This window comes from Pristiophorus japonicus, chromosome 8 (genome assembly GCF_044704955.1).
Source record: "Pristiophorus japonicus isolate sPriJap1 chromosome 8, sPriJap1.hap1, whole genome shotgun sequence".
NCBI classification, from domain to species: domain Eukaryota; kingdom Metazoa; phylum Chordata; class Chondrichthyes; family Pristiophoridae; genus Pristiophorus; species Pristiophorus japonicus.
The window spans coordinates 19,148,076-19,171,649 of record NC_091984.1 but is presented as its reverse complement, the minus strand read 5'-3'; the positions used below and the strand labels follow the sequence as shown (position 1 = coordinate 19,171,649).

Below are 23,574 nucleotides of genomic sequence, written 5' to 3'. Positions count from 1 at the left end.
TGTTGATTTGCTGCCCCTTAGCTCGTCTCATTTCCCACGCGCATCCTATCGCCTAACTCACCCCAATCCTTTCCTCTTTCATATTCACTACCCGATCAACATCTTAACCCCACCCTCAACCCGTGCTGTATCGCTACCCTACTCCAAATTCACTCCCCACTCCATTGCCTATCCGACCCCCAATCCCAGCTCATCCCACCCTCTATTTCCCATCCCCTATCTTTTTAAGCTCCTCTGCGTTTGAGTCTGGCAACAGATCCTTTGCCACTTCAAATGGCCGATTAACTCATCTGACCCGGGTGACTTTGTTCATTTTCCGTTGTGCTTTTCTTCGGCTGCAAGCTTATAATGGGGAATAATGTTATTGACGACCGCATTCCGGGTGGGGTGAAGGAATAAGCAAGAGGGCAGGATGATGCATCTTGCAGAATGTGGTAATATCCTCTCCAGATTTTACAAATTTCCACTCGACATGCACTGACCCTAATCATGAGGGAAGGATTGGAGCTAAAGCACATATCTCATGATTGATGAAACCAAATGTAGGACAATAAGTAAAGTGAAAGATTCCTCTTCTGTTGCTCCACCTTCAGTACTGCACTCCACCATAGAATCTTACAGCACTGAAGCAGGACATTCAGCCAAACGTACCTCTTTGAAAGGGCGATCCGACTAGTCCCACTCCCCCTTCCTCATAGCCCTACAATTTTTTTCCTTTTCTGATATGTTTTTTTTTAACAAATCAGTTACTGTGGGGTTTTTTTGTCTCCTTGTTTCTGAGTGCAGCGTCTTTTGTGATTTCAAAAGCTTTTGCGATTTGTAGCCAAATCGTGAATACATTCCTTTGCCAGCACTGGTTTCCTGTTGGGCAGCCTGTGTTAGCATTGCCTCTCCATCTGGTTGAATGTTTGAAGTGTCTCACTGAGGTTATCACATCCATCCCTTTCTGTCTGACAGCCGCCTTTCTGTCACAAGAAATCGTGGAGCACTTGCCTCATGGCTGGTTGTAGTCACTGTTTAATGAAAGGAAAGACGGTGGCCAATTCGCGTGGAGTAAGGTCCCACAATCAGCAATGAGATAATGTCCAGATAATCTGCTTGTTTGTTTTTTTTTAAAGTGATGTTGATTGAGAGAAAAATGTTGGCCAGGACACTGGGGAGAAGTCCCCTGCTCTCCTTCAAAATAGTGCCATGCAAACCTTTACTTCCACATGAGAGGGCAGATGGGTTTAACATCTCATCGAAAATAAGTGCAGCACTCCCTCAGTACTGCACCCGAGTGTCAGCCATGGTGTGCTTGCGTCTCTGGAGTGGGACTTGAACCCACAACTTTCTAATTCAGAGGCGAGAGTGCCAGCACCTGAGCCAAGGCTGACACATTAAATAACACAGCACTGGATGAAGAGGTTACATTTCACCAGGAGCGGTGCTAGACTTGTGCCACTTGCTACTAGTTGCCCTGCAGCCATCCTCCAGGGCTAGCTCAGCACTGCCTCTCTCAATAAAGCTCACTGAAGCCCTGAACTTTCTTTTGCTTCTGGCTGTCACAGGAAACATCAGTAGCATCAGTCAATCCTTTGAACTTCCTGTGTAAGCATTGGTCAGGGGGCAAGAGCACAAAGGTGCTTTCATCAAGAGAGACAGCATTATCATTGATGTCTGACTTTGCTTGTTGGGAATTTATTTTTGTAATAATATACATACAAAGGCTGCATTCCTATTTATTACAGCACAGCAACAAACAATTCAGCCCAAATACACCAGTGTTTATGGCCCTCACTAGCATCCTCCCACTCTCTTTACTTCATCTCACCATATCAACATATTCCTTTCTCCCACATATACTTTTCTTGCTTCTCATCTCTCTTTGCAACTGTAACTCTGCAGATGTCCACCGTTGCTCAGTGCTAGTTTTCTTACCTCCCTGAGTCAGAAGGTTGTGAGCTTGGGTCTCACTCCAGAGACTTGAGCACGTAATCCAGGCCTACACTGAAGAAAGAAGAAAGAAAGACTTGAATTTATATAGCGCCTTTCACGACCACCGGACATCTCAAAGCGCTTTTGGAGTGTAGTCACTGTTGTACTGTGGGGAAACATGGCAGCCAATTTGTGCATAGCAAGTTCCCACAAACAGCAATGTGATGATGACCAGATAATCTGTTTTTATTATGTTGACTGAAGGATAAATATTGGCCAGGATACCGGGAATAACTGCCCTGCTCTTCTTTGAAATAGTGCCATGGGATCTTTTAAATCCACCTGAGAGGGCAGACTGAGCCTTGGTTTAAGGACGTAGTTATTTGCGCTAGAAAAATGCTCTGATTGGGTCTCCGTGATCACATGACCTGATTGCTAATTGGTCCCCTTGGAGGATAAGACACACTCAGCAGTTTCACTGGAATGTGTAATTAGAACCGCCCTGCCTACATAATCAATGACTTTGCAAAGTGTAACTTAAGCCATTCTGAATGCCAACTCCAGACAGGAGAGAGCTACCCCCTGCCCCCGCCCTGGAGTTGCACAGCTCAGTAAAGCACGATACAGGCCCCACTTCCTGTTTTGGGTCGAGGAGTCCGCACATGCGTGGAAAGATGGGGGCAGAGCTGCACATGCGTAGGTGTCGGAGGAAGAGTCTAGAGCACACCGGGACGCTCAAAAAAAAAAAAAAAAAAAAAAAAAAAAAATGAGCGCAAATAATGACTCTGTTGGTTTAACGTCCCATTCGAAAGACGGCGCCTCCGACAGTGCAGCACTCCCTCAGCACTGCACTGGAGTGTCAGCCTAGATGTATGCGCCTAAGTTCCTGGAGTGGGACCTGAACCTGCAACCTTCTGACTCCGAGGCGAGTGCACAACCCATTGAGCGACAGCTGATTTCAGTGCAGTATTGAGGGAGTGCTGTACTGATACCACTGCTGCTTTTCCTACATCACAACAGTATCTATACTTCAAAAGTAGTTTTTTTTTGGCTGTAAAATGCTTTGTGACGTCCTGTAACTACATACCTGTATGCTGTCATTTTTCTTTTGAATGAGGCCCTGAGTGTACTCCAAAATCTCAGAGCAGCATCTACCATGAGTAATAGCCTCACTTAGTTCAACAAAAATCGCCTCTACAATTGGTGTGGAGTACTGTCTAGTACTGAGCATATGCAAGGTATGTGGGGAACGGAATTGAAGGCGAGTCAAAGGGATTCCACCATTTTGTTTTTGTAGCTGCTGTGTGGCTGTTGAATCTACAAAAATAAGAGTTTGTTTCTTTGATAAGTACCTGCCTATTTTTGAGGGTACCAATACAATACCGTTAAGAGTCACATTAGTTTATCCTGATAGCCAATTTGTGCACAGCAAGGTCCTGCTACCAGTAATATGATAATGACCAGATAATCTCTCTTTAATGATGTTGGTTATGGCATAACTATCCAGCCAGGACACCTGGCAGAACTCCCTTGCTTCGAATACAGCCAGGGGATCTTTTACCTGAGAGAGCATCTGGCCCATGGTTTAGTGGCGCATCTGAAAGACAGCACCTCTGACACTGCAGCACTCCCTCAGTACTGCACAGCCTGTTCTTGCCCCACAGAACTTATTTCTTCCTATCTAGACTCTTTTTTTTTTTCTTCCCTTGTCCACTCTCTTCCCACCTACATCCGCGACTCCTCCGGCGCCCTCCGTCACTTTAACAGTTTCCAGTTTCCTGGCCCCAACCATCTCCTTTTCACCATGGACGTCCAATCCCTCTACACTTCCATTCCCCACCAGGATGGCCTGAGGGCGCTCCGCTTCTTCCTCGAGCAGAGGCCCAACCAGTCCCCCTCCACCACCCCCCTCCTCCGCCTGGCTGAACTTGTTCTCACATTGAACAATGTCTCCTTTAACTCCACTCACTTCCTCCAAATTAAAAGTGTTGCTATGGGAACCCACATGGGTCCTAGCTATGCCTGCCTTTTCGTGGGATATGTGGAGCATTCTTTGTTCCAGTTCTACTCGGGTCCCCTCCCTCACCTCTTTTTCCGGTACATTGATGACAGTATCGGTGACGTTTCCTGTTCCCGCCCTGAACTTGAAAATTTAATTCACCTTGCATCCAATTTCCACCCTTCCCTCACCTTCACATGGTCCATCTCCGACTCTTCCCTTGCCTTCCTCGACTTCTCTGTCTCCATCTCTGGGGATAGGCTTTTGACCAGTATCCACTATAAGCCTACTGACTCGCACAGCTACCTGGATTACACTTCCTCCCAACTCACTTCCTATAAGGACTCCATTCCATTCTCCCAGTTTCTCCATCTCCGTCACATCTGCTCTGACGATGCCACCTTTCACACTAGTGCCTCTGACAGGTCTCCCTTTTTCCTCAACAGAGGATTCCCCTCCGCCGTCGTTAAGATGGCCCGCGACCACCGTGTCCGTTCTATTTCCCACACCTCTGCTCTTACCCCTTCCCCTTCCTCTCAGAACCACGACAGGTTCCCCCTGTCCTCACCATTCACCCCACCAGCCTCCACGTTCAACGGATCATCGTCCACCATTTCCGCCCCCTCCCGCGTGATCCCACCACCAATCACATCTTCCCCTCCGCTCTCAGCATTCCGAAGGGACCGCTCCCTCCATGACATCCTGGTCCATTCCGCAGTCACCCCCAGCACCCCTCCCCTTCCCACGGCACCTTCCCATGCAAGCACAGGAGATGCAACACCTACCCTTTCACTTCCTCCCTTCCCACTATCCAGGGCCCCAAATACTCCTTCCAGGTGAAACAGCAATTTACTTTACTTCTTTCAATTTAGTATACTGTATTCACTGCTCACGATGTGGTCTCCTCTACATTGGGGAGACCAAGTATAGATTGGGTGACCGCTTTGCGGAGCGTCTCCGTTCAGTCCGCAAGTGTGACCCTGAGCTTCCAGTCGCCTGTCACTTTAATTCTCCACTCCACTCCCACTCTGACCTCTCTGTCCTCGGCCTCCTACACTGTTCCAAAGAAGCTCAATGCAAGCTCGAGGAACAGCAACTCATCTTTCGTTTACACACTTTACAGCCTTCTGGACTCAACATAGAGTTCAAAAATTTCAGAGCCAACCTTTGGCTCCCTCCCTCCTCTCCCCTCTCCACCTCCTCCCCCCTCCACCCCCTTCCACCCTCTCCACCCCCTCCACCCTCTCCACCCTCTCCACCCTCTCCACCCTCTCCACCCTCTCCACCCTCTCCACCCCCTCCTCTCCCCTCCCCCTCCCCCACTCTGAGCCTGTTTCTTTTTTTCTCCTTGTCTCTAATGGCAGTTAATCATTATCCTGCCATTTGCACCCTATCTTGACTAATGTTTTTCTAACTCCTGGCATTACCATTTGAATTTGGGCCATCTTCCCTTTTGTCTCTCTAATCTCGTCTGTCTTCCACCCTATCACAGACCTTCCCTTTTGTTCTTTCTTCCCCTCCCCCTTTCAGTGCTTGTTAAGAATCTGTTTTTTTCCGAACACTCTCCAGTTCTGAAGAAGGGTCGTTGACCTGAAATGTTAACTCTGCTTCCTCTGAGACAGATGCTGCCTTACCTGCTGAGATTTCCATCATTTTCTGTTTTTATTCCGGATCCCAGCTTCCGCAGTATTTTGCTTTTGTTATATGCAAAATCAGCCCCACTGATCTAATGTAATGACTGTTAAAAGCTGTGATAGGGAGGGGGTTGTCCCAAGTATGAGAATGAGAGGGAGGAGCTTGTAAAATAAACCAAAGGGCCACCTTTGCCATTGTGTTCTCCAATTTAATTCCTGTCAATTGACCAATTTACCACAATGATACCGTGGCCAAAAGCGTTAAATTATGAGGGCAGGTTGCAGAGACTAGGTTTGTATTCCACTGACTAGAGAAGATTAAAGTTTGATCTAATTTAGGTATTTAAGATGATTAAAGGATTTGATAGGGTCGATAGAGAGAAAGTCATTCTCTGATGGACGAGTGCAGAAAAAGGGGCCATTTCCTTAAAATTAGAGCTCGGTCAATCAGAGACGATGTCAGGAAACACTTCTTCACACAAAGCGGGGTGGAAATCTGGACACCTCTCTCTCCCATAAAGCAGTTGAGGCTGGGGGTCAATTAAAAATTTTGAAACTGAAATTGATAGATTTTTGTCAGGTAAGGGCATTAAGGGATTTGGAGCAAAGGTGGGTAAATGGAGTTGAGGTACAGATAAGCCACGATCCATGATCTAATTGAATGGTGGAGCAGGCTCAAGGTGCTGAATGGCCTCCTCCTGTTCCTATGTTCCTTCCTATGTTCTAATTTTGGAGTTAAGACATTTCATTCTGTGCAAATTGGTTGTTTGTCCAGACTAACACGTATTTTTCCCCTTTTTTTTCCCCCTGTTCTTTCCCCCCTTCCTTACAGAGAAAATCGATTCTCGTGCTGAGCTCAATACTGGTGGTCTCGCTCTTCGTGGCAGTAGTCCACTACACACATGACAATTCACTTCTCCTCCAATCTTATCTTGGCCAGAATGGGATTTTAAACAGAACCGCTTTCACCAATGATCAGCAGCCCCGAGACCACCCTGGCTACATCAGTGTAACAACGCAGCAGGTAAACCGAACTGTACTATACCAGGATGGGGAATAAACCCCTGAATTCACTCAGTCTGGCTGACTCTTCTCGAGGGAACGCAAATAAATAAATAAATAATGCTTGCATTTACGTAACACCCGATCACAAGATAATTACGGTTGAAGGCGGCCCACCTTAGTACATCCAATTGATTCTTAAAGGATTCCATTTTTTTTTTTGCCTCCACTACATACCAAAGGGTGTCAGCTGTGGCTCAGTGGTAGCATCTTGTCTCTGAATCAGAAGGTCATGGGTTTAAGTCCTATCCCAGTGATTTGAGCACATAATATAGGCTGGCACTCCGGTGCAGTACGGAGGGAGTGCCGCACTGTTGGAGGTGTTGTCTTTTGCATGAGAGGCTAAACCGAGAGCTTGGTTGCCCTTTCGGGTGGATGTAAAAGGTACTATTTCAAAGAAGTGCAGGGGTGTTCTCCCCGGTGTCCTTGTCAATATTTAAAGGTGCAAAGTGAATTCTTTTTCACTTTTTCTCTTTTTCTGTCTCTTTCTCTCTCGTTCTCTCTTTTCAATATCCCATTGCTTCTCTTGGAGGATTCCAGTGTTTTTGCCTCCACTGTATCTGGAAGTCAGTTCCATATGTCGATCACTCTCTGTATGACGAGCTTCCTGATCTCAGTTTTAAGTTTATCTCTTTATTACTTTGAACCTGTGTCCATTTTTCCTGCTCACAATTTAATTTGAAGTAACATTCCAGATTTACCTTACCATCCCCTTGACCATCTTGTATGCCACTTTAAGGTTATATCTCAGATGCCTCCTTTTATAGAAAGAAAGATTTGTATTTATATAGCGCATTTTACAACCTCAAGATGTGCCAAAGCGCTTTACAGCCAAAGACATGCTTTTGAAGTGTGGTCAATGTTGTAATGTAGGAAACACACCAGACAATTTACCCTCAGCAAGCTCCCACAAACAGCAATGTGATGACCAGATAATCCAGTATTTAGATGTTGGTTAAGGAATAATTATTGGCCAAGACACCAGCGAGAACTCCCTGCTGTTCTTTGAAATAGTGCCATGGGATCTTTTATTTCCACCTGAGAGGGCAAACAGGGCCTCGGTTTATCATTTCATCCAAAAGATGGCACCACCGACAATGCAGCACCCCCTCAGTACTGTACCGGAGTGTCAATCTAGATTTTTGTGCTCGAGTTTCTGGAGTGGGACTTGTACTCGGGGCTTTCTGACTCACAGGTGTGATGTTACCAACTGAGCCACGGCTGGACAATGAAGGCATCTCTTTTTGGTGGGACTGGTTGAGACAAGACTGTTTTCCAGGTCACTGAGAACTTCCACTAGTGCCATTATCTTTACTGCCCTTTCCGTGCCTTGCCACTGGACCAAGACCTAGCTCTGTCAAGCCCGTGTGGTGACTGGTGTGCAACGGCCACCACACGTTAAAAAAATCCACGCACAGGCATCTTCCACCCTTCACGATGTAGTTCGGGATCTGGAATATTAGGTCCATCATTGAAACACCTGTGAACTCATCCATTTTTGGTGTAGAAGTGGGTCATCCTCGCTTCGAGGGACTGCCTATGATAATGATATCTTTAATGCCCATTGAATGGACAGGTCCATGATGGGGCTGAAGAAAGAACTGGATGAGATATGAAAGGACAGAACATCCACCTTTCATCCCACTCTTTGATGCGCTCCTAACTCTGCCTTTTTCCATTTGTCACAAATTCAGCAGAGCTTCACTGTTTATTGTACGCGAGGTTGTGTTTACAAGATTTTTATAGTGCCCCATTCAGATCCGATCTATTTTTTTAAAATAACCCGATCAATTTAGCTTGCTGATTGTCTAAAATGGGAATCAAACATTTTGTTAATGAGACAGTGCAGCCATTAGCGGTTTATTGTTAGCTGGCCCACTCCAGTAATCAGATAGTATTGGTAAATTATAATCTTTACAGGGATATGCAGTTGCTGAAAGTGCTTACCGCACTGAAGAAACAATGAGGCTTTCAGTCAAAGCGAATTGCAAATAACAGGAGCTGACGTCGTAAATCCAGCCAATTGGGCCTTGGCTCATGTTAAGATCAATCAATAATACGACAAGCTAAGTCTGATCGAATCAATGTTGCCATTACAGAAAAAGAAAAGAAAGAACTTGCATTTATATAGCACCTTCATGGCCTCAGGGCATCCCTTTGCAGCCAATGAAGTACTTACAATAGTGGCTGCACTTCGCAACATAGGAATTGGGACAGCCAGTTTGCTCACCGCAATGAGATAATGATAAGGTAACAATACAAAAACAAAATACTGCGGATGGTGAATCTAAAATAAAAACTGAAAATGCTGGAAATCTCAGCAGGTCAGGCAGCAACTGTGGACAGAAACCGAGTTAACGTTTCAGGTCGTTTACCCTTCATCAGAACAGAATCTTAATGACAAGGTAATCTGTTTTGGTGATGCTAGTTGAGGGATAAATATGGGCCTGCTCTTCTTTGAAATAGTACAATGCGATCCTTTTACGACCACCCGAGTGGGCAGATGGAGCCTCGGTTTACTGTTTCACCTGAGAGATGGCATCGCCGTCCGTAAGCACCGTTCTCCCTCTCTCTGGAGTGCCCAGTTTATGCGTTACAGAAGAACACAGCACGAACCCACCTCACTTGACAGCAGTAATGCGCCCAGTTGTGTGAACTTGCTAAAATATGAGTCAAGCCCAACACCCATGTGATGGTGTAATTGACCGTAGCCGAAACAGAACCATCTCTCGGCCAGCACTTTGAGGGTACTGGTGATGTAGTGGTGATGGTACGGGACTGGTAGTTAAGTTGTCCTGACTTTGAATCCTGCTGTGGCAAGCTATGGAATTGAATTCAGTAACTTAGATAATTTGTGGTCTGGCATCAGGAAAAGTGACCATGAAGCTGTTGTTTAAAAACCCAACTGATTCACCAAGGCCCTTTTAGGGAAGGGAGCCTGCCATCCCTACATGATCTGGCTGACCTGTGACCTTGCCACTCTCACCTGGTCTGGCCTACATGTGACTTCAGTCCCCCATCATCATAGGTGGTCCCTCAAACGAGGATGACTTGCTTCCACGAGTTCACAGGCGTTTCAATGAAGGACCTGATGTTCCAGTCCTGAACTCCAATTGAGGGGATGGAAGATACCTGTGCGTGAATTTTTTTAATGTGTGGTGACCGTTGCACATCAGCCACCACACGGGCTTGACAAAGCTAGGCCTTTATCCAGTGGCAAGGGTTAACTAGGATGACTGGAGACCTGCTCTGCTGCATGGGCATATCGCAGTGTGGGCTGGCCCGTGCTGGCCCTATTTTCCACACAGACAATGGGCCATCTCCTGTCCCACACTGTTACTGGCTCTCAATGCCCTCTGAAGTAGCCTAGAAAGCCTCTCGGATTAAAGAATTGCTTGGGATTTAGCCTTGCCCACATTCTGAGTAGAAAGTCTTCTCTAATATTTTGGAAATACATATTCCATACCTGTGATTTTTTTTTCACCTTAATATCAACTCTTCAAACAGTGAGTAAAATAAATGGCCCATTATTATGAAAAATCTGTCTACAGCACAGAAAATGATATATCATTATGATAATAGCCACTGACTCCTGTCTTCCACTGGGAATCCCAGAATACCCTTACTGAACGTGACTAATGGTAATAGAAGTTAAATAAAACCTCTCTGCTCTCCCTTAAGAAATGTATTAAAATTCTGTACATGATTTGAGACAAGTCCCCTTTGTCTATTTGCCCTTTGAAGCTTTTCTGTACATTTGCTGAGCAGGTTCCAAAGTGGCCGAGGCAGGGAAGGGAGGACTAAGTCTGGGAAGGGCGGCCAAGAACAGGGAGGGGGAGGGGACCCAGCCTGGGAAGGGTGGCTGAAGCCAGGAAGGGCCCTTCAGTCAAGGAGAGTAGCTGAAGCCTGGAAGTCCGGATGAGGGCAAGTCATTTGACTTATTTAAGAAATGGGAAGGTGGTTGGGTTGATATTCTGGATAGGTGAGAACAAATGGGTAAAGGGATTCTTCATCTTGTGATTTATAGATTATATCAAATTTCTTATGTTTCTATCATAACAGTTTGGAGCTAACTTGTTCAATTAATGATTTGATTTGATATATAGCTCAGTCTTGATTCTGTAAAATAAACTGACCCAGTAACATTTAGGATTCAAAGTCGATGTGACTGAGACAATGAAGATCAAATATATTGGCAGGTATTAAGCAAGAAAGCTGTGTCTCCAGAAGCTGAGTTATAAAGGACTAGAATTTCCTATGGCTTACCGTCCGGTTTCTGGGCCATATTGGCCATTATGGGCAGTAATCAGGTCAGCGAAAAATGTCCTCACCTGAGTTACGCCGGCGGTTTCGAGGCACCGCTGGGGATCGGCCCGTCTGCGTGCACTGTCCGCAGATCGCCCTGGCGTGATACTCGGCTGAGCGGTGACCGGTAGGTACATTTTTTTTTAAATCGCCCACGAGGATCAGCGATGCTGGACGGTAGGTGAGTAGCTCTTCAAGCAAAAGGTTCGTAATTGGGTTTTTTGCTAATTATTTTAAAAATGTGTTGTGGTGATTGTTTTAAAGTGTCTTGGGAATGTTTTTTTGATTTTTTTTTTTAGTTGACGTTTTTTGACAAATTATTTTTATTGTTTTTCTGGTGTTGGGCCCAACCCGCAGCCTCGGGGTAAATTTTTATTGATTTAAAAAATTTTTTTCGCCCATTTTGTTTACGAACAGCCCAATCGACCCTAAATTGCATTTTTTTTCACCCAGAATGGGGGTGCAAGGCCCATGTTTTTCGCTCAGCGGATTTTTTTATTTTTTGGGGGGGATGTTTTCGCTGGCAATCTTTCTAATCTTAGCTGTTTTTTGGGCGGCAATTGGGCGCTGGCGGGCTGATAGGAAATTCTAGCCCATAGTCTCCGAAAGAGTCATTATATTCTTTGTACTGGCTCTTGCGCGATAGTAAATACTGGCTTGTTTCTCCAAGAAAAGGCTCGGCACAAATTGATTTATCTGACATGTTTAATATAATGGATGTAAGTCAGTCTCTGCTGATGAGACCTGAACTTAAGTGATACATCTTTAGCCTGCATGCGAATAGATGCATCTGTCTAGTAATGCTCATTGATTGATCGTGGAACGATGAGCTTCTATTCTCACCTCAGCCAAATAGTGCAAACAAAATATTAATAGCTGCATGTGCATATTAATATTTACATTCATCGACAGCTCACTGCACAGTAATTGGGGAATAATCATCTATTTCTTTGCTTAACCAATGTCCCAGGACACCATAATTTAGTGTCTAAATAAAGGGGTCAAAATTGCCCCCTTTTTGTGCCCCATTGGCACCTCCAGTAGACGAAATTCCTTTTTTTTTTTGCCCGGTGGTGTCTCGATTGAAATTGCCCCAGCGATTTCGGGGGCGATTAGCAGTTAGCGCTGTGTCCCGCATTTTGTGCCCCGGGGGGAAATTGCTCTGCGGGACGCCAGGCTGGCACAGGCCCATGTCTGCGCCAGCTTCACGGGGACACTGACGTCTGCCCGGGGCGCCCCTGAAAAGGGAGACGGTGTGCGCCCCGGGCCGCCATGTTTTATTTCCAGCCGACGTTCTCGACGGCCCGACAATGGTGGCCCTCGTGTCTTCCGGCCGCCATCACGCAGCCCGGTGAAACCCGTGAAAGGGGCTGCAGAGTTCGCTGCGGCCCTCCCCTTTACAGTAAGGGGCGGGGCATTGTGGTGCATCAGCGCTACGCAGAGCTGCCGCGTAGTGCTGACCTGTTCAGCGCCATGCTGAAATGTGATGGAGTGCCCAAGACACTGCTCCGTCTCGTTTCCGGGTCACCAAAGGGGCAATTTCATGCCGGGGACAGGACTTCCGCCCCGGGCGTTGACTGACCCGGGCCGGGAAGGTAGTGCCCCCCAGACGGGGCACGGTGCAATTTTTCCCCCATAGTGGCCACCAACTGGGGAAAGAAACAAGTTATATTAGGGTCCAAATTTCCCCAGGAGTTGCTCTCTTTTTTTTGGAGCAACTTGATTTTTCTGGAGTATCTTTTTAGTTGCAATTCTGGCCATTTAATTTGCGCCAGAGTTAGTTAGTTGTGAGCTAGTTAGGTTTTTTTTTCGTTTCGTTTTTTTTTCAAAAGGGGGCGTTCCCAGCTACTTACGCCTGTTTTGGCCATTTTAAGCCAGTTTGACCATCAAATAGTTGCTCCAAACTAACTTAGGCCAGCGTATGTTGCTACTTCTGTCCGCACAGAAAAACCTTAACTACAGTTAAGGATTTGACACCACCAAGCACCAAACAAAGCACAAAAAGAAATAAGCTTCAATAAAAAATAAAGAACTGAAGTAAATAATTAAATTAACAAATAAAGAACTGAAGTAAATCCTACCTTCAACTAAACTCGGCAGTGGCTGGCCGTGTGGGAGTCCCTTCGGCCTGGGATAGGTGCGGGAGAATGCGGCTGCCGCCCCACGGACTTTCAACCCTTTCCGGGCGGGAATATTTTCCCTTTTTGCCAATTTTTCGGGTTTTTGGTCGGGCTTTAACAACGGCAGCCTGAAACCTGGCAGAGGCATGGGGCTTCAGCTCCCTCACGTGGGGGACCGCAGACGACTTCATTTAGCCCCGAAAGGCGTTCGGAGATCGGCCGACAAGCCTGACTTCAGCCCTGGGGTCGTAGGTCGTAGGCAGAAAGGTATTTTGTCGACGCTGGCCGGCATCTCCAGCACAATACGCACACCGCTGTCTTCAAGATCAACGCGGGCAGGCTAGTACAGGCAGACGGACGGGGGGTGGTGGGGGGAGGGTGCACGAATGTACTGGAGCCTGGGCTCAGTTCACATCGTTCTGGTATCCCAATTCAGAGAGCGAGAGAGAGCGCCAGAGGGACAGGCAACATCGGAGCGAGAGAGAGCGCGATAGAAAGGCCAGAAGCAGTGGCTGGACAGCACGGAGTGTCGGAGGATAAAAGCAGGCGGCAGCGACGGCGGCGAGACGTACGGGGACTGACTTGGGCGCACACACTCAGCGGTCGGCAAGTTTGCTAGAGCCAGGCGGGCCACGTGTGGAAGGACCAGCGCAACACACGGCACTGCAGGAACACTTTGGCAAACCCACCACCCGACCGAACTAACGCAAAGCCAGCCCATCGTGGCAAGCCACTTCGCTGCACGACAAGCTATCCTCGGTCCAAACCACTCGGCTGCAGCCAAAGTCGACCGACCTCTCCTCCTCCCTCTCGCCCCAATCAAAACTCAGTCGCACCAACCTGTTTCTGGCAGCCCTCAGCGGCCGGCCTGTGCGGCAGGCCATTTGGCCTGGGACAGGGGCGGAACGCGTTCTGCAGGCATCATCATCACAATCACGGGAAGGAGCTACTGCGCAGGGCTGTAGCTCCGCCCCCCCAACTCCATGAGAAGCGCCGCGCCAGGACCCGGGACACACAGCAGAGCGGCCAGAATCATGAGCAAGTTTGTCGGCGTCGTTTCCAGGAAACAAAATCGCCGCAGCTCAGGAGAGTGAGCCGAAAAAAGGGGTTGGGGCAATTTGGGCCAATTATAACGAAAATAGGAGATAGTGTTAAACTTTGCCAGAAAGAAAGATGCCTGCCACGACCTCAGGGCATCCCAAAGTGCTTTTCAATCAATGAAGTACTTTTGAAGCGTAGTCACTGTTGTAATGTAGGAAACGCGGCAGTCAATTTGCACACAGCAAGCTCCCACAAGCAGCAATGTGATATGTTCCTCACAGCTCCCACTCCCAATCCCACCATTATGTGTCAGCACCTCATTGTGTCAACCTTGTAAGGCGGCCGAGGGCCTGGACAGGTTGTTCTGGGTGAGGGAAGTGGACGGGAACCTTCCTGGACTGGGCAACTTCTGCACCGTGTCAAAGACGTTCCCTCAAACTCCCAAAGGTTGGCTCCTTGAGACTGCTTTACCACCCCCCATTCCACCACCTCCACCCAATCCCACATACTTCAGGGAGGTCAATGGTAGAATTCCATGGCGAACATAATCCTGGCATAGCTTCCGGAAACATAGGTCCAGGAGAAGGCCATTAAGCCCCTCGGGCCTGTTCCGCCTTTCAATTAGAACATGGCTGATCTGTACCTCAACTCCATTTACCCACAGTTGCTCTATATCCCTTGATACCGGTACCTTCCAGGATTCTATCTATCTCAGTAATGAAAGCTCCCAGCATTCACAGCCTTTTGGGGGAGGGAGAATTCCAGATTCCAGCATGGCCTCACGGAATCTCTGCTCCCTTGGGTTTTATTTTTTGCAACTGGGTCAGGCTCATAAGAACATAAGAAATAGGAGCAGGAGTAGGCCATATGGCAACTTGAGCCTGCTCCGCCATTCAATAAGATCATGGCTGATCTGATCATGGACTCGGCTCCACTTCCCTGCCCGCTCCCCATAACCTCTTATCCCCTTATTGTGTAAGAAACTGTCTATTTCCGTCATAAATTTATTCAATGTCTCAGCTTCCACAGCTCTCTGAGGTAGCGAATTCCACAGATTTACAACTCTCAGAAGAAATTTCTCCTCATCTCTGTTTTAAATGGGTGGCCCCTTATTCTAAGATCATGCCCTCTAGTTCTATTCTCCCCCATCAGTGGAAATATCCTCTCTGCATCCACCTTGTCAAGCCTCCTCATAACCTTATACGTCTCGATAAGATCACCTCTCATTCTTCTGAATTCCAATGAGTAGAGGCCCAACCTACTCAACCTTTCCTCATCAGTCAACGCCCAGAATCAACCTAGTGAACCTTCTCTGAACTGCCTCCAAAGCAAGTATATCCTTTCGTAGATATGGAAATCAAAACTGCACGCAGTATTCCAGGTGTGGTCTCACCAATACCTTGTATCGTTGTAGCAAGACTTCCCTGCTTTTATACTCCATCCTCTTTGCAATAAAGGCCAAGATACCATTGACCTTCCTGATCACTTGCTGTACCTGCATACTATCCTTTTGTGTTTCATGCATAAGTACCCCCAGGTCCTGCTGTACTGCAGCACTTTGCAATCTTTCTCCATTTAAATAACTTGCTCTTTGATTTTTTTTCTGCCAAAGTTCATGACCTCACACTTTCCAACATTATACTCCATCTGCAAAATTTTTGCCCACTCACTTAGCCTGTCTTTGTCCTTTTGCAGAGTTTTTTGTGTCCTCCTCACACATTGCTTTTCCTCCCATCTTTGTATCATCAGAAAACTTGGCTATGTTACACTCAGTCCCTTCTTCCAAGTCGTTAATTTAGAATGTAAATAGTTGGGGTCCCTGCACTGATCCCTGTGGCAACCTACTAGTTACTGGTTGCCAACCAGCGAATGAATCATTTATCCCGACTCTCTATTTTCTGTTAGTTAGCCAATCTTCTATCCATGGTAATATATTACCCTCAACCCCGTGAACTTTTATCTTGTGCAGTAACCTTTTAGGTGGCACCTTGTCAAATGCCTTCTGGAAGTCCAAATACACGACATCCACTGGTTCCCCTTTATCCACCCTGTTCGTTACATTCTCAAAGAACTCCAGCAGATTTGTCAAACATGACTTTCCCTTCATAAATCCATGCTGACTCTGCCTGACCGTAGGGAGCAATATTGTATGTGACAATACCATGTTGTGCAGTGAGGTGGAAAAGGTTTAGTATTCAGGCAAGCAGCAAGCCTGACTGCATTGGCTTAGTATGAAGATGTCAGACTCCAACTGCCTTCTGTGCTGCCCAACTGCAAATTCTCCCCCCTTCACTATAGCTCAGCCATCCCAGGCAACCACCTTGACATTGTTACCGGCGCACAGATTGAAGGAAACTTGAAGATAATGAGCCGGATCTTGTTGGAGCAGGGCATGTCATGGCATACACCGTTAGTTAGACTTTATTTTTTCTCCACCTTTTTCGGCACGAAAATTCTTTGCGCCATACCTCGCTGGAATTGTGAGCTGCTAACGGGGCACCTGGGACCTTGGTGAACAACGAGACCAACAGTCCATCTCCTTAACCACAAACCGAGGAACAGCCGCAAAGTGGGGAGGGGTGATTTAGAGTCAAATCTGGTACAGAAAGAGAAATAGAAAGGTGGGATTAAGGGAGAGAGAAAATGGGCAGAAAGGAAATGTAAATAAAGGTGCTATATAAATGCAAGTTTCTTTCAGATGATCAAAAATTGTCCCTCCAGTAGTTCAGACTAGCCGGTTGTAAAGGGTTAAGGTTTACAAATGGAATCCATTACATCAATACAATGAGGGAGGATGTTTGTTACTTTGTTAAGCTGCAGCAAAAGAGGAATTTGTTCTGCACTGGACCACAGCCAGCAATTTCTTGTGGTTTCAGCTTTCTATGGAACAACTTTATCTTTTTCTGTGACAGTTATGTCTAGTACAGCTTAAGGACCCAATTCTCCAAAGGTATTTACTGTAATACAAGCTGTATTGACTATTCATTTAGTGCTAAACTTGGACCTCAGTAAGTAGGTGAGCTATTTTAAAGCCTTGCACTTTTACTTTTGCTGCGTTTTGTATCTCGCAACGCAAGGCCATTAATTGCTGTTCCTCTGCATCACTAATCTGCAGAAATCGGCACTAGGTCAAACAGGCTTTTGATTCAGGCATTAACTTCCAGCTCCTCGCTTCTGAGTCAGACAGCTGTAGCTTCAGGATATGAAGGCACAATGTAGGCAAACAGTCCGGTTCAGTAGCGCTGGCGTGCTGCACTGTCAGAGGTGCTGTTCCATTGGTTCAGATCGCACGGCGCCATTGGAAGAACAGGGAATTCACCTTGTGCCCTGGTCAACATTCCTCCCTTGGGCAAGACCCCCAAAAGCAGACCAACCACTCATATATTTGTTTTATTGTTGTTTTGTGGGATCTTGCTGTGTGCAGTATGGTTGCTGTGTCTGTGCCTACATGACACCAGTCTCCACTTTGAAATGCTTCAAAGTGTTTTGCATAAGATGAACTGCTTTGCAAAGAGATGCGCGAAGATACTGTATCAATACGAATCTGTCTTCGTCTCATTCAGTATTTGGGATTTTTCTCCTTTTTGGGGTAGAGAAGGTTAAGCAGAGATTTCATTGAGGTGTTCAAAATGACGAGGGGTTTTGATCGAATAACTGGGGAGAAACTGTTTTCCACTGACAGGAGAGTCGGTAACTGGAGGGGACAACCTTAAGATAATTGACGAAAGGACCAGGGGAGGAAGATGAGCAACACTTTGCAATGTGGCCGTGCGCCGATCACGAGGTCCCGCAAGCAGCTGCTGCTGGGAGAGATATCGCGCACGCACAGCCAACCACAAGCATGCAGCAAATTTAAAGGGCCCACGCAAGGAAAAGAAATTGGAGGGAACATTGGGGATGAGGAGAATTTTCTTTTTATGCAATGGGTTGCTGTGATCTGGAATGAACTACCTGATAAGGGTGGTGAAAGCAGATTCACAGTAACTTTCAAAGGGGAATTGGTTATATACTTGGAAAAGGAACATTTTGCATGGCTATGAGAAAAGAGCGGGGGAATGGGACTAATTGGACAGCTCTTTCAAAGAGCCGGTACAGGTACGATGGGCTGAATGGCCTCTTTGTTGCATGATTTTACGATTCTATAATTGCTGCTTGGAGGGTAGCTTGGAGATAAGGAGCACTCGCACTGGGATTTGAAAGTTTTTCTCTTGCTATCAGCATCAAGCGATCCCCGGTTGGGTAGAATGCAGGACCAGTTTTTTTCTGCACTGTCTAAAAACACGCATTAACCTTCGCAGAACACCAACTGCTTCAATCTGAATCCCGGCTCCCCTGGTCCTGAAGCGCTCACCCTGGGAGATTGACCAATTAGTGCTAATTGATGCTAAATTGTAGCAACCTTCCTTTCGCAGGCTAACATCCATTACGATCTGTCTGAACTCATTCCACGTGGGGCTCTTGACAGCTGTCAAGAAGATGACAGAACTGTCCCATTAGCCAGCTCAGTCCCAGAGATGAACGGGCAAGGTTCTAACTCACCGTGTCACCGCTTGTCCCATCTCCTACCCAAAATGTCGTCAGATCTGCTGCCAAAGTGGAGGGGGTGTAATCAAATTGAAAATGATTTTGAAGGTCAAGAAATTTAAATTTCGAGAGTGAGAGAAAATATTTTTTAAGAAAGGATGCTCCAGCATGCAGAAGCATTAATGGCTGGAATGACGAGCAGTGAGTCACTTTCGTTTGACCTACATGTTCCTGATTTATTCAGAAACAAACAAGCAATCCTGGCCGAACACTGCAAACTTCCTGAAAGTTTCAGATTTCCAGCATCCACACGATCTTGTTTTTGTTTTCCAGTTTAATAGTTTAATATTGGGCAAGACTTTTAATTCCTTATCTCAAATCACTCCATCGCCAGTTTCTCATCGATTGATAGACTTCGAACCACCAGAGCATCAACCAATGGCATGCCTGTAACCCCACCAGTATCCAATAACAGAGCTGCACTTTATCCAATGACAGACCTGTGACCACCTGCACTTTATCCAATGACAGACCTGTGACCACCTGTACTGAACCCAATGACAGGCCTGTACCCACCTGTACTGGACCCAATGACAGGCCTGTACCCACCTGTACTGGACCCAATGTCAGACCTGTGACCAGCTGTACTGAACCCAATGACAGACCTGTACTGTGTCATTGACAGACTTAGAACCAGCTGTATCCAATATCAGATACTTTATCCCACGGCAAACATCTAACCGCCTGTATTTTACCTGACGGCAGGCCTTAACCACTGGTATTTCACCACATGGTAGACCTGAATTTTGCCCTTCTCGTATTTTAGACACATCACATTGACCAGACTGAGGATTGTACCAGAATAAATAAACAGGTGTCTTATAGGAAAAAATGGAAGTGCTTCTATTGTACTGGAGAACTGCACTGTCCTCCAGATGAGATGTTCAACCAAGGCCCTGTCTGCCCTCTCAGGTGGACATAAAAGATCCCATTGCATGAAGAACAGGAAAGTTTCCCCCGTGTCCTGGTCAATATTTATCATTCAATCAATATCAGTAAAATAGTTAAATTGGTCATTTATCTCATTGCTGTTTGTGGGACCTTACTGTACACAATTTGGCTGCCAGGTTTTCTACATTATAGCAATGACTACACTTCACAACAATAACTTGTGTTTATATTGCACCTGTAACGTAGTAAAACATCCCAAGGAGCTTCACAGGCGCGTAATCAGATAAAAATTAACACCGTCAAAGAAGGAGACATTAGGACAGGTAACCAAACATTTATACAAAGAGGCAGGTTTTAAGGAGGAAAGAGAGAGGTGAAGAGAATTTGGGAGGGAATTTCAAAGCCTGGGGACTAGACGATTGAAGACATGGCCTCCAATGGTGGGGTGAAGGAAGTGGGGGATGCACAAGAGGCCAGACTTGGAGAAGTACCGTGTTCTTGAAGAATTGTAGGGCTACGGAAGAGGTTACTTAATTGGCTGTGAGGCAGCTTAAGACATCCTGAGGGTTTTAAAGTGGCTATATAAATGCATATTCCTTTTTTTATTTACCCGCAACAAAATCAGGGCGATGTGTGCAGCTCTATAATGGTACGTGTGTAAAGGTCTAAGCAAAGATCTGAAGGTCAATGCTTTCCCATTAAGTGGCAGAGGCACAGACCAGAGATCTCCATTACGTCAGGGCAGAAATGAAATTCTGCTGTCAAGCTCTGACAGAAACCATTGCTTATGCCACTACAATAAGCAGCATTGTAGGAAAATATTCTCTCCAGGGATTAGTATTAAACAATGGTCACTCGGTAAGCTCAATACACTAAGGTAACATTTTTATGTTCACGTTGCAGCTAAATTGAAGTGGTCAGGTGAAATGTGCACTCAACTCATCCTGGAGACTTCCATTAGCTGTGCGCAGTGTGCTGGGTATTTTCTTCTTGAAATTTATTGGGGATGTGTTGAATTGGAGAATTTAAAATTGAATGGGAGTTAAAACCAGACGGGGATATTTTGTTTTTTTAATTCAAAGAGTAGGAAATCTATCTCTCAAGGTGTTCAGTCAGGTCTGGGCTGGTTTAAGGTTTGAAGCAACTGTTAATTGCTTTGTAAGGTTTAATGTTCCGAGCTCGTTCGCTTTCAGTTCCTTTTAAACATGAAATTTGCATTGCTTATTTATTCATTCGGATTGTAATGTTCTATTGCTCATTGGTAAAGCAGATTCTCGCTTTCGAGATGAGCTGCATAGTCCCTGATACCAGGCAACAAATTTCAATTATATGAAAAGGGAGAAATTATATTGTTTCAATAATATCAGTTGCTGCTCTTTGTCTGATTGTGTGCTTTCTCTGTCAACAGTGCTGCACATCACTATTCTGCAAAGACAAAAATGCTTTTAGGTTGAAAGCTTATCTAATCTCCATGAAATAATGGAAAGCGAGAGGGAGAGAGGGAGAGACTCAGGCAATATTCCAGCTCAGGGACCATAGCACTTCCAAACAAAACAGTGAATCAGTTCAGAATACTAAATCACACGAGCACCAGTTTAGCGCTGCTGAATGACCAACAGGCAGTGCAGATAATGTGTGTGGTGTTGAATGTGTATTGTTGTGCAAGCAAACCAGTTTGTTCTTTTCCGACATGCTTGCAATGTCACTACACGTAGCAACTGGGGCAATGCTAGCCTCGCACTTGCTAAGCAGTTTCATAGAATGATGCAGAATTTACAGCACAGAAACAGACCCTTTGGCCCAATGTGCTGGTGTTTATATTTCACATGAGCCTCCTCTCACTGTAATTGCCTGTTCCCACCCTGCTCCCTGCCACTACCACATTAGATGAGAGATTGGATAAGGAGCTATAAGTCTTTCTTTCTTTTGAGACAGATGTGAGTGCTACAATCTGATCTAGCTGCAAATCAAATCAAATGGTACTCAAAAGTGTTTGCTGTGACTCCGTGTTTGCTAGCACTCTCGCGTGAGTCAGAAGGTTGCGGATTCAAGACACACTCCAGTGACTTGAGCATATAATCTGGGGCTGACACCCCAGTGCAGTACTCTGGGCGTGCTGCACTGTCTGTGGTGCCATTTTTCGGATGAGACATTAAACTGAGGCTCTATCTCCCCCCTCGGGTGGATGTAAAAGATCCCACGGCACTATTCGAAGAGCAAAGGAGTTCTCCCCAGTGTCCTGGCCAATATTTATCCCTTGGAAAACATCACTATAACAGGTGACCTAGTCATTATCGTTGCTGTTTGTGGGACCTCCTGTGCACAAATCGACCATTGCGTTTCCTACGATACAATAATGGGCCATAAATTGCAGCGTTTCCGGGTGCGTACGCTGTGTGCCCAAAGAGGCCCCACAAGTTCTGGGTTTAGGCGGGTGAAACGCATGTCAAAATTTCTTTTCACAGGTCGCACGCATCCCCGGGAGAAGGGCCTTAGTGGGTGGAGATTTGGGCTATTTGCCCAGCGAATGTCCTTAAAACTCTGATAAAGAAGTTGTAAGGCCTGCTTTTACCAGCGTAAGAGTTTTAAAAGATTAAAAAAATTAAATTTTATTACTAATTTTTATATTTAAAAACTCTGTCCATTAAGGTAAGTTTATTTTTAACCCTATTAAAACACAGTAAAACAATTTTCAATAAAACGATGTTTTTTCTAAAACATTTAATGCAATTCAGTTTAAATTCATTTTAAATATGTGAGGTGTTTTTTTAATTTGTGTATTGTGTTTTTGGGGGTATTCTCACCATTATGATCAATGAGAATCCTTCATTTTCATTGGTAGTCCAGGTCCACGTGATCCCAGGATGCCCGTAGGCTCCTGGGATTTGTGGGCCTCTGCGCTGGGCTGCACATCTAGGCCTTGGAGCCGAAGTGTTCATTCCTCCAGGACCACCAGATACTTTCGTAAAAAGAAATTTGGTTGGAGGCATTCGTCCGCGGGAAGCCTCTGACCGCAAATTCTGGCCCAATGACTACACTTCAAAAAGTACTTCATTGAATACCCTGAGGTCGTGACAGGCCCTCGAGAAATGCAACTCTGCCTTCATTCTTTTCAGTGCTACCCTTATACATTTCGGAGCTGACCTCTTGTGTGACATGGAGAGTGAGGTTTGGAGGGGAGAGGCCAGGTGACAGCAAGAAGAAACAATTATTATATTGGCAGTTTGGGTGACTTTCATGCAAAGGCTCCACCAGGCTAGATACCACAGCCTTGCCATCTGGATTGGATTGAAGCCAAAACAATTTAGCAGTTTGCTTAATTAGAAAACAAAACTTCAGCTAAATGATATCGCTTGTCCACAAACAGAGGAAACCCTGGAAGGAGCTTGAGGATCTTGAGCTGATGATCTTGTAGGTAGCTTCAAGCCATAATTAAACAGTAAGTGGTACAGGTATTCTCTTTCCTCCCCCTCCCCCACTGTTCTGACAGGTCCTGAAATCACACCATTCATGGATAAGAAGATGCTAAATAAAAGGAGGACCTGCTTATTTGTACTGCCAAAATGGCCAACAGGCTCCACCCCTTATTTCTGATTGGTCTCCTTGGAGGATAAACCACACACTGAAGTTTCACAGGAATGTGTCACTGGAACTGTACATTCCAAGCTCTCACTGACTTTACAAATTGCAACTCGATCCACTTTGACTTCCTGAAACATCAGAGGACAGAACTCCCCAGAAGACACCAAGGTCAGCCAAAGTCCCGTACCCCAGTCCAAGTACATCCCTCCCCAGCCAAAGTGCATCCCTCCCTCAGCCAAAGTGCCTTACCCCACCCAGCCCAAGTGCATCCTTCCCCCAGCTAAAGTGTCATACCCGAGTCCAAGAAAAGTGCAGTACAAATAGTTAGTCCCATAAAAGGAAGATAGATAAATCAATCACATTTCCAACAAAAAGTAATAACTCCGTTCATTATTAATCTCATTTTTAGGATATTCCATCATTACCATTATAAAGAAGA

At 45.9% G+C, this 23,574-nt stretch overlaps 1 protein-coding gene across 1 annotated transcript in view; it reads left to right on the top strand.

The window, feature by feature from the left end:
- Window positions 1-5,898: 5,898 nt before the first annotated feature.
- Window positions 5,899-23,574, top strand: part of st6galnac3 (ST6 (alpha-N-acetyl-neuraminyl-2,3-beta-galactosyl-1,3)-N-acetylgalactosaminide alpha-2,6-sialyltransferase 3) — a 229,311-nt gene continuing 211,635 nt past the window's right edge. Inside the window, exons 1-2 of the mRNA XM_070888212.1 lie at window positions 5,899-5,919; window positions 6,383-6,574. Of these exons, the coding sequence (XP_070744313.1) occupies window positions 5,899-5,919; window positions 6,383-6,574 (213 nt within the window). The remainder of the gene's footprint in view (window positions 5,920-6,382; window positions 6,575-23,574) is intronic.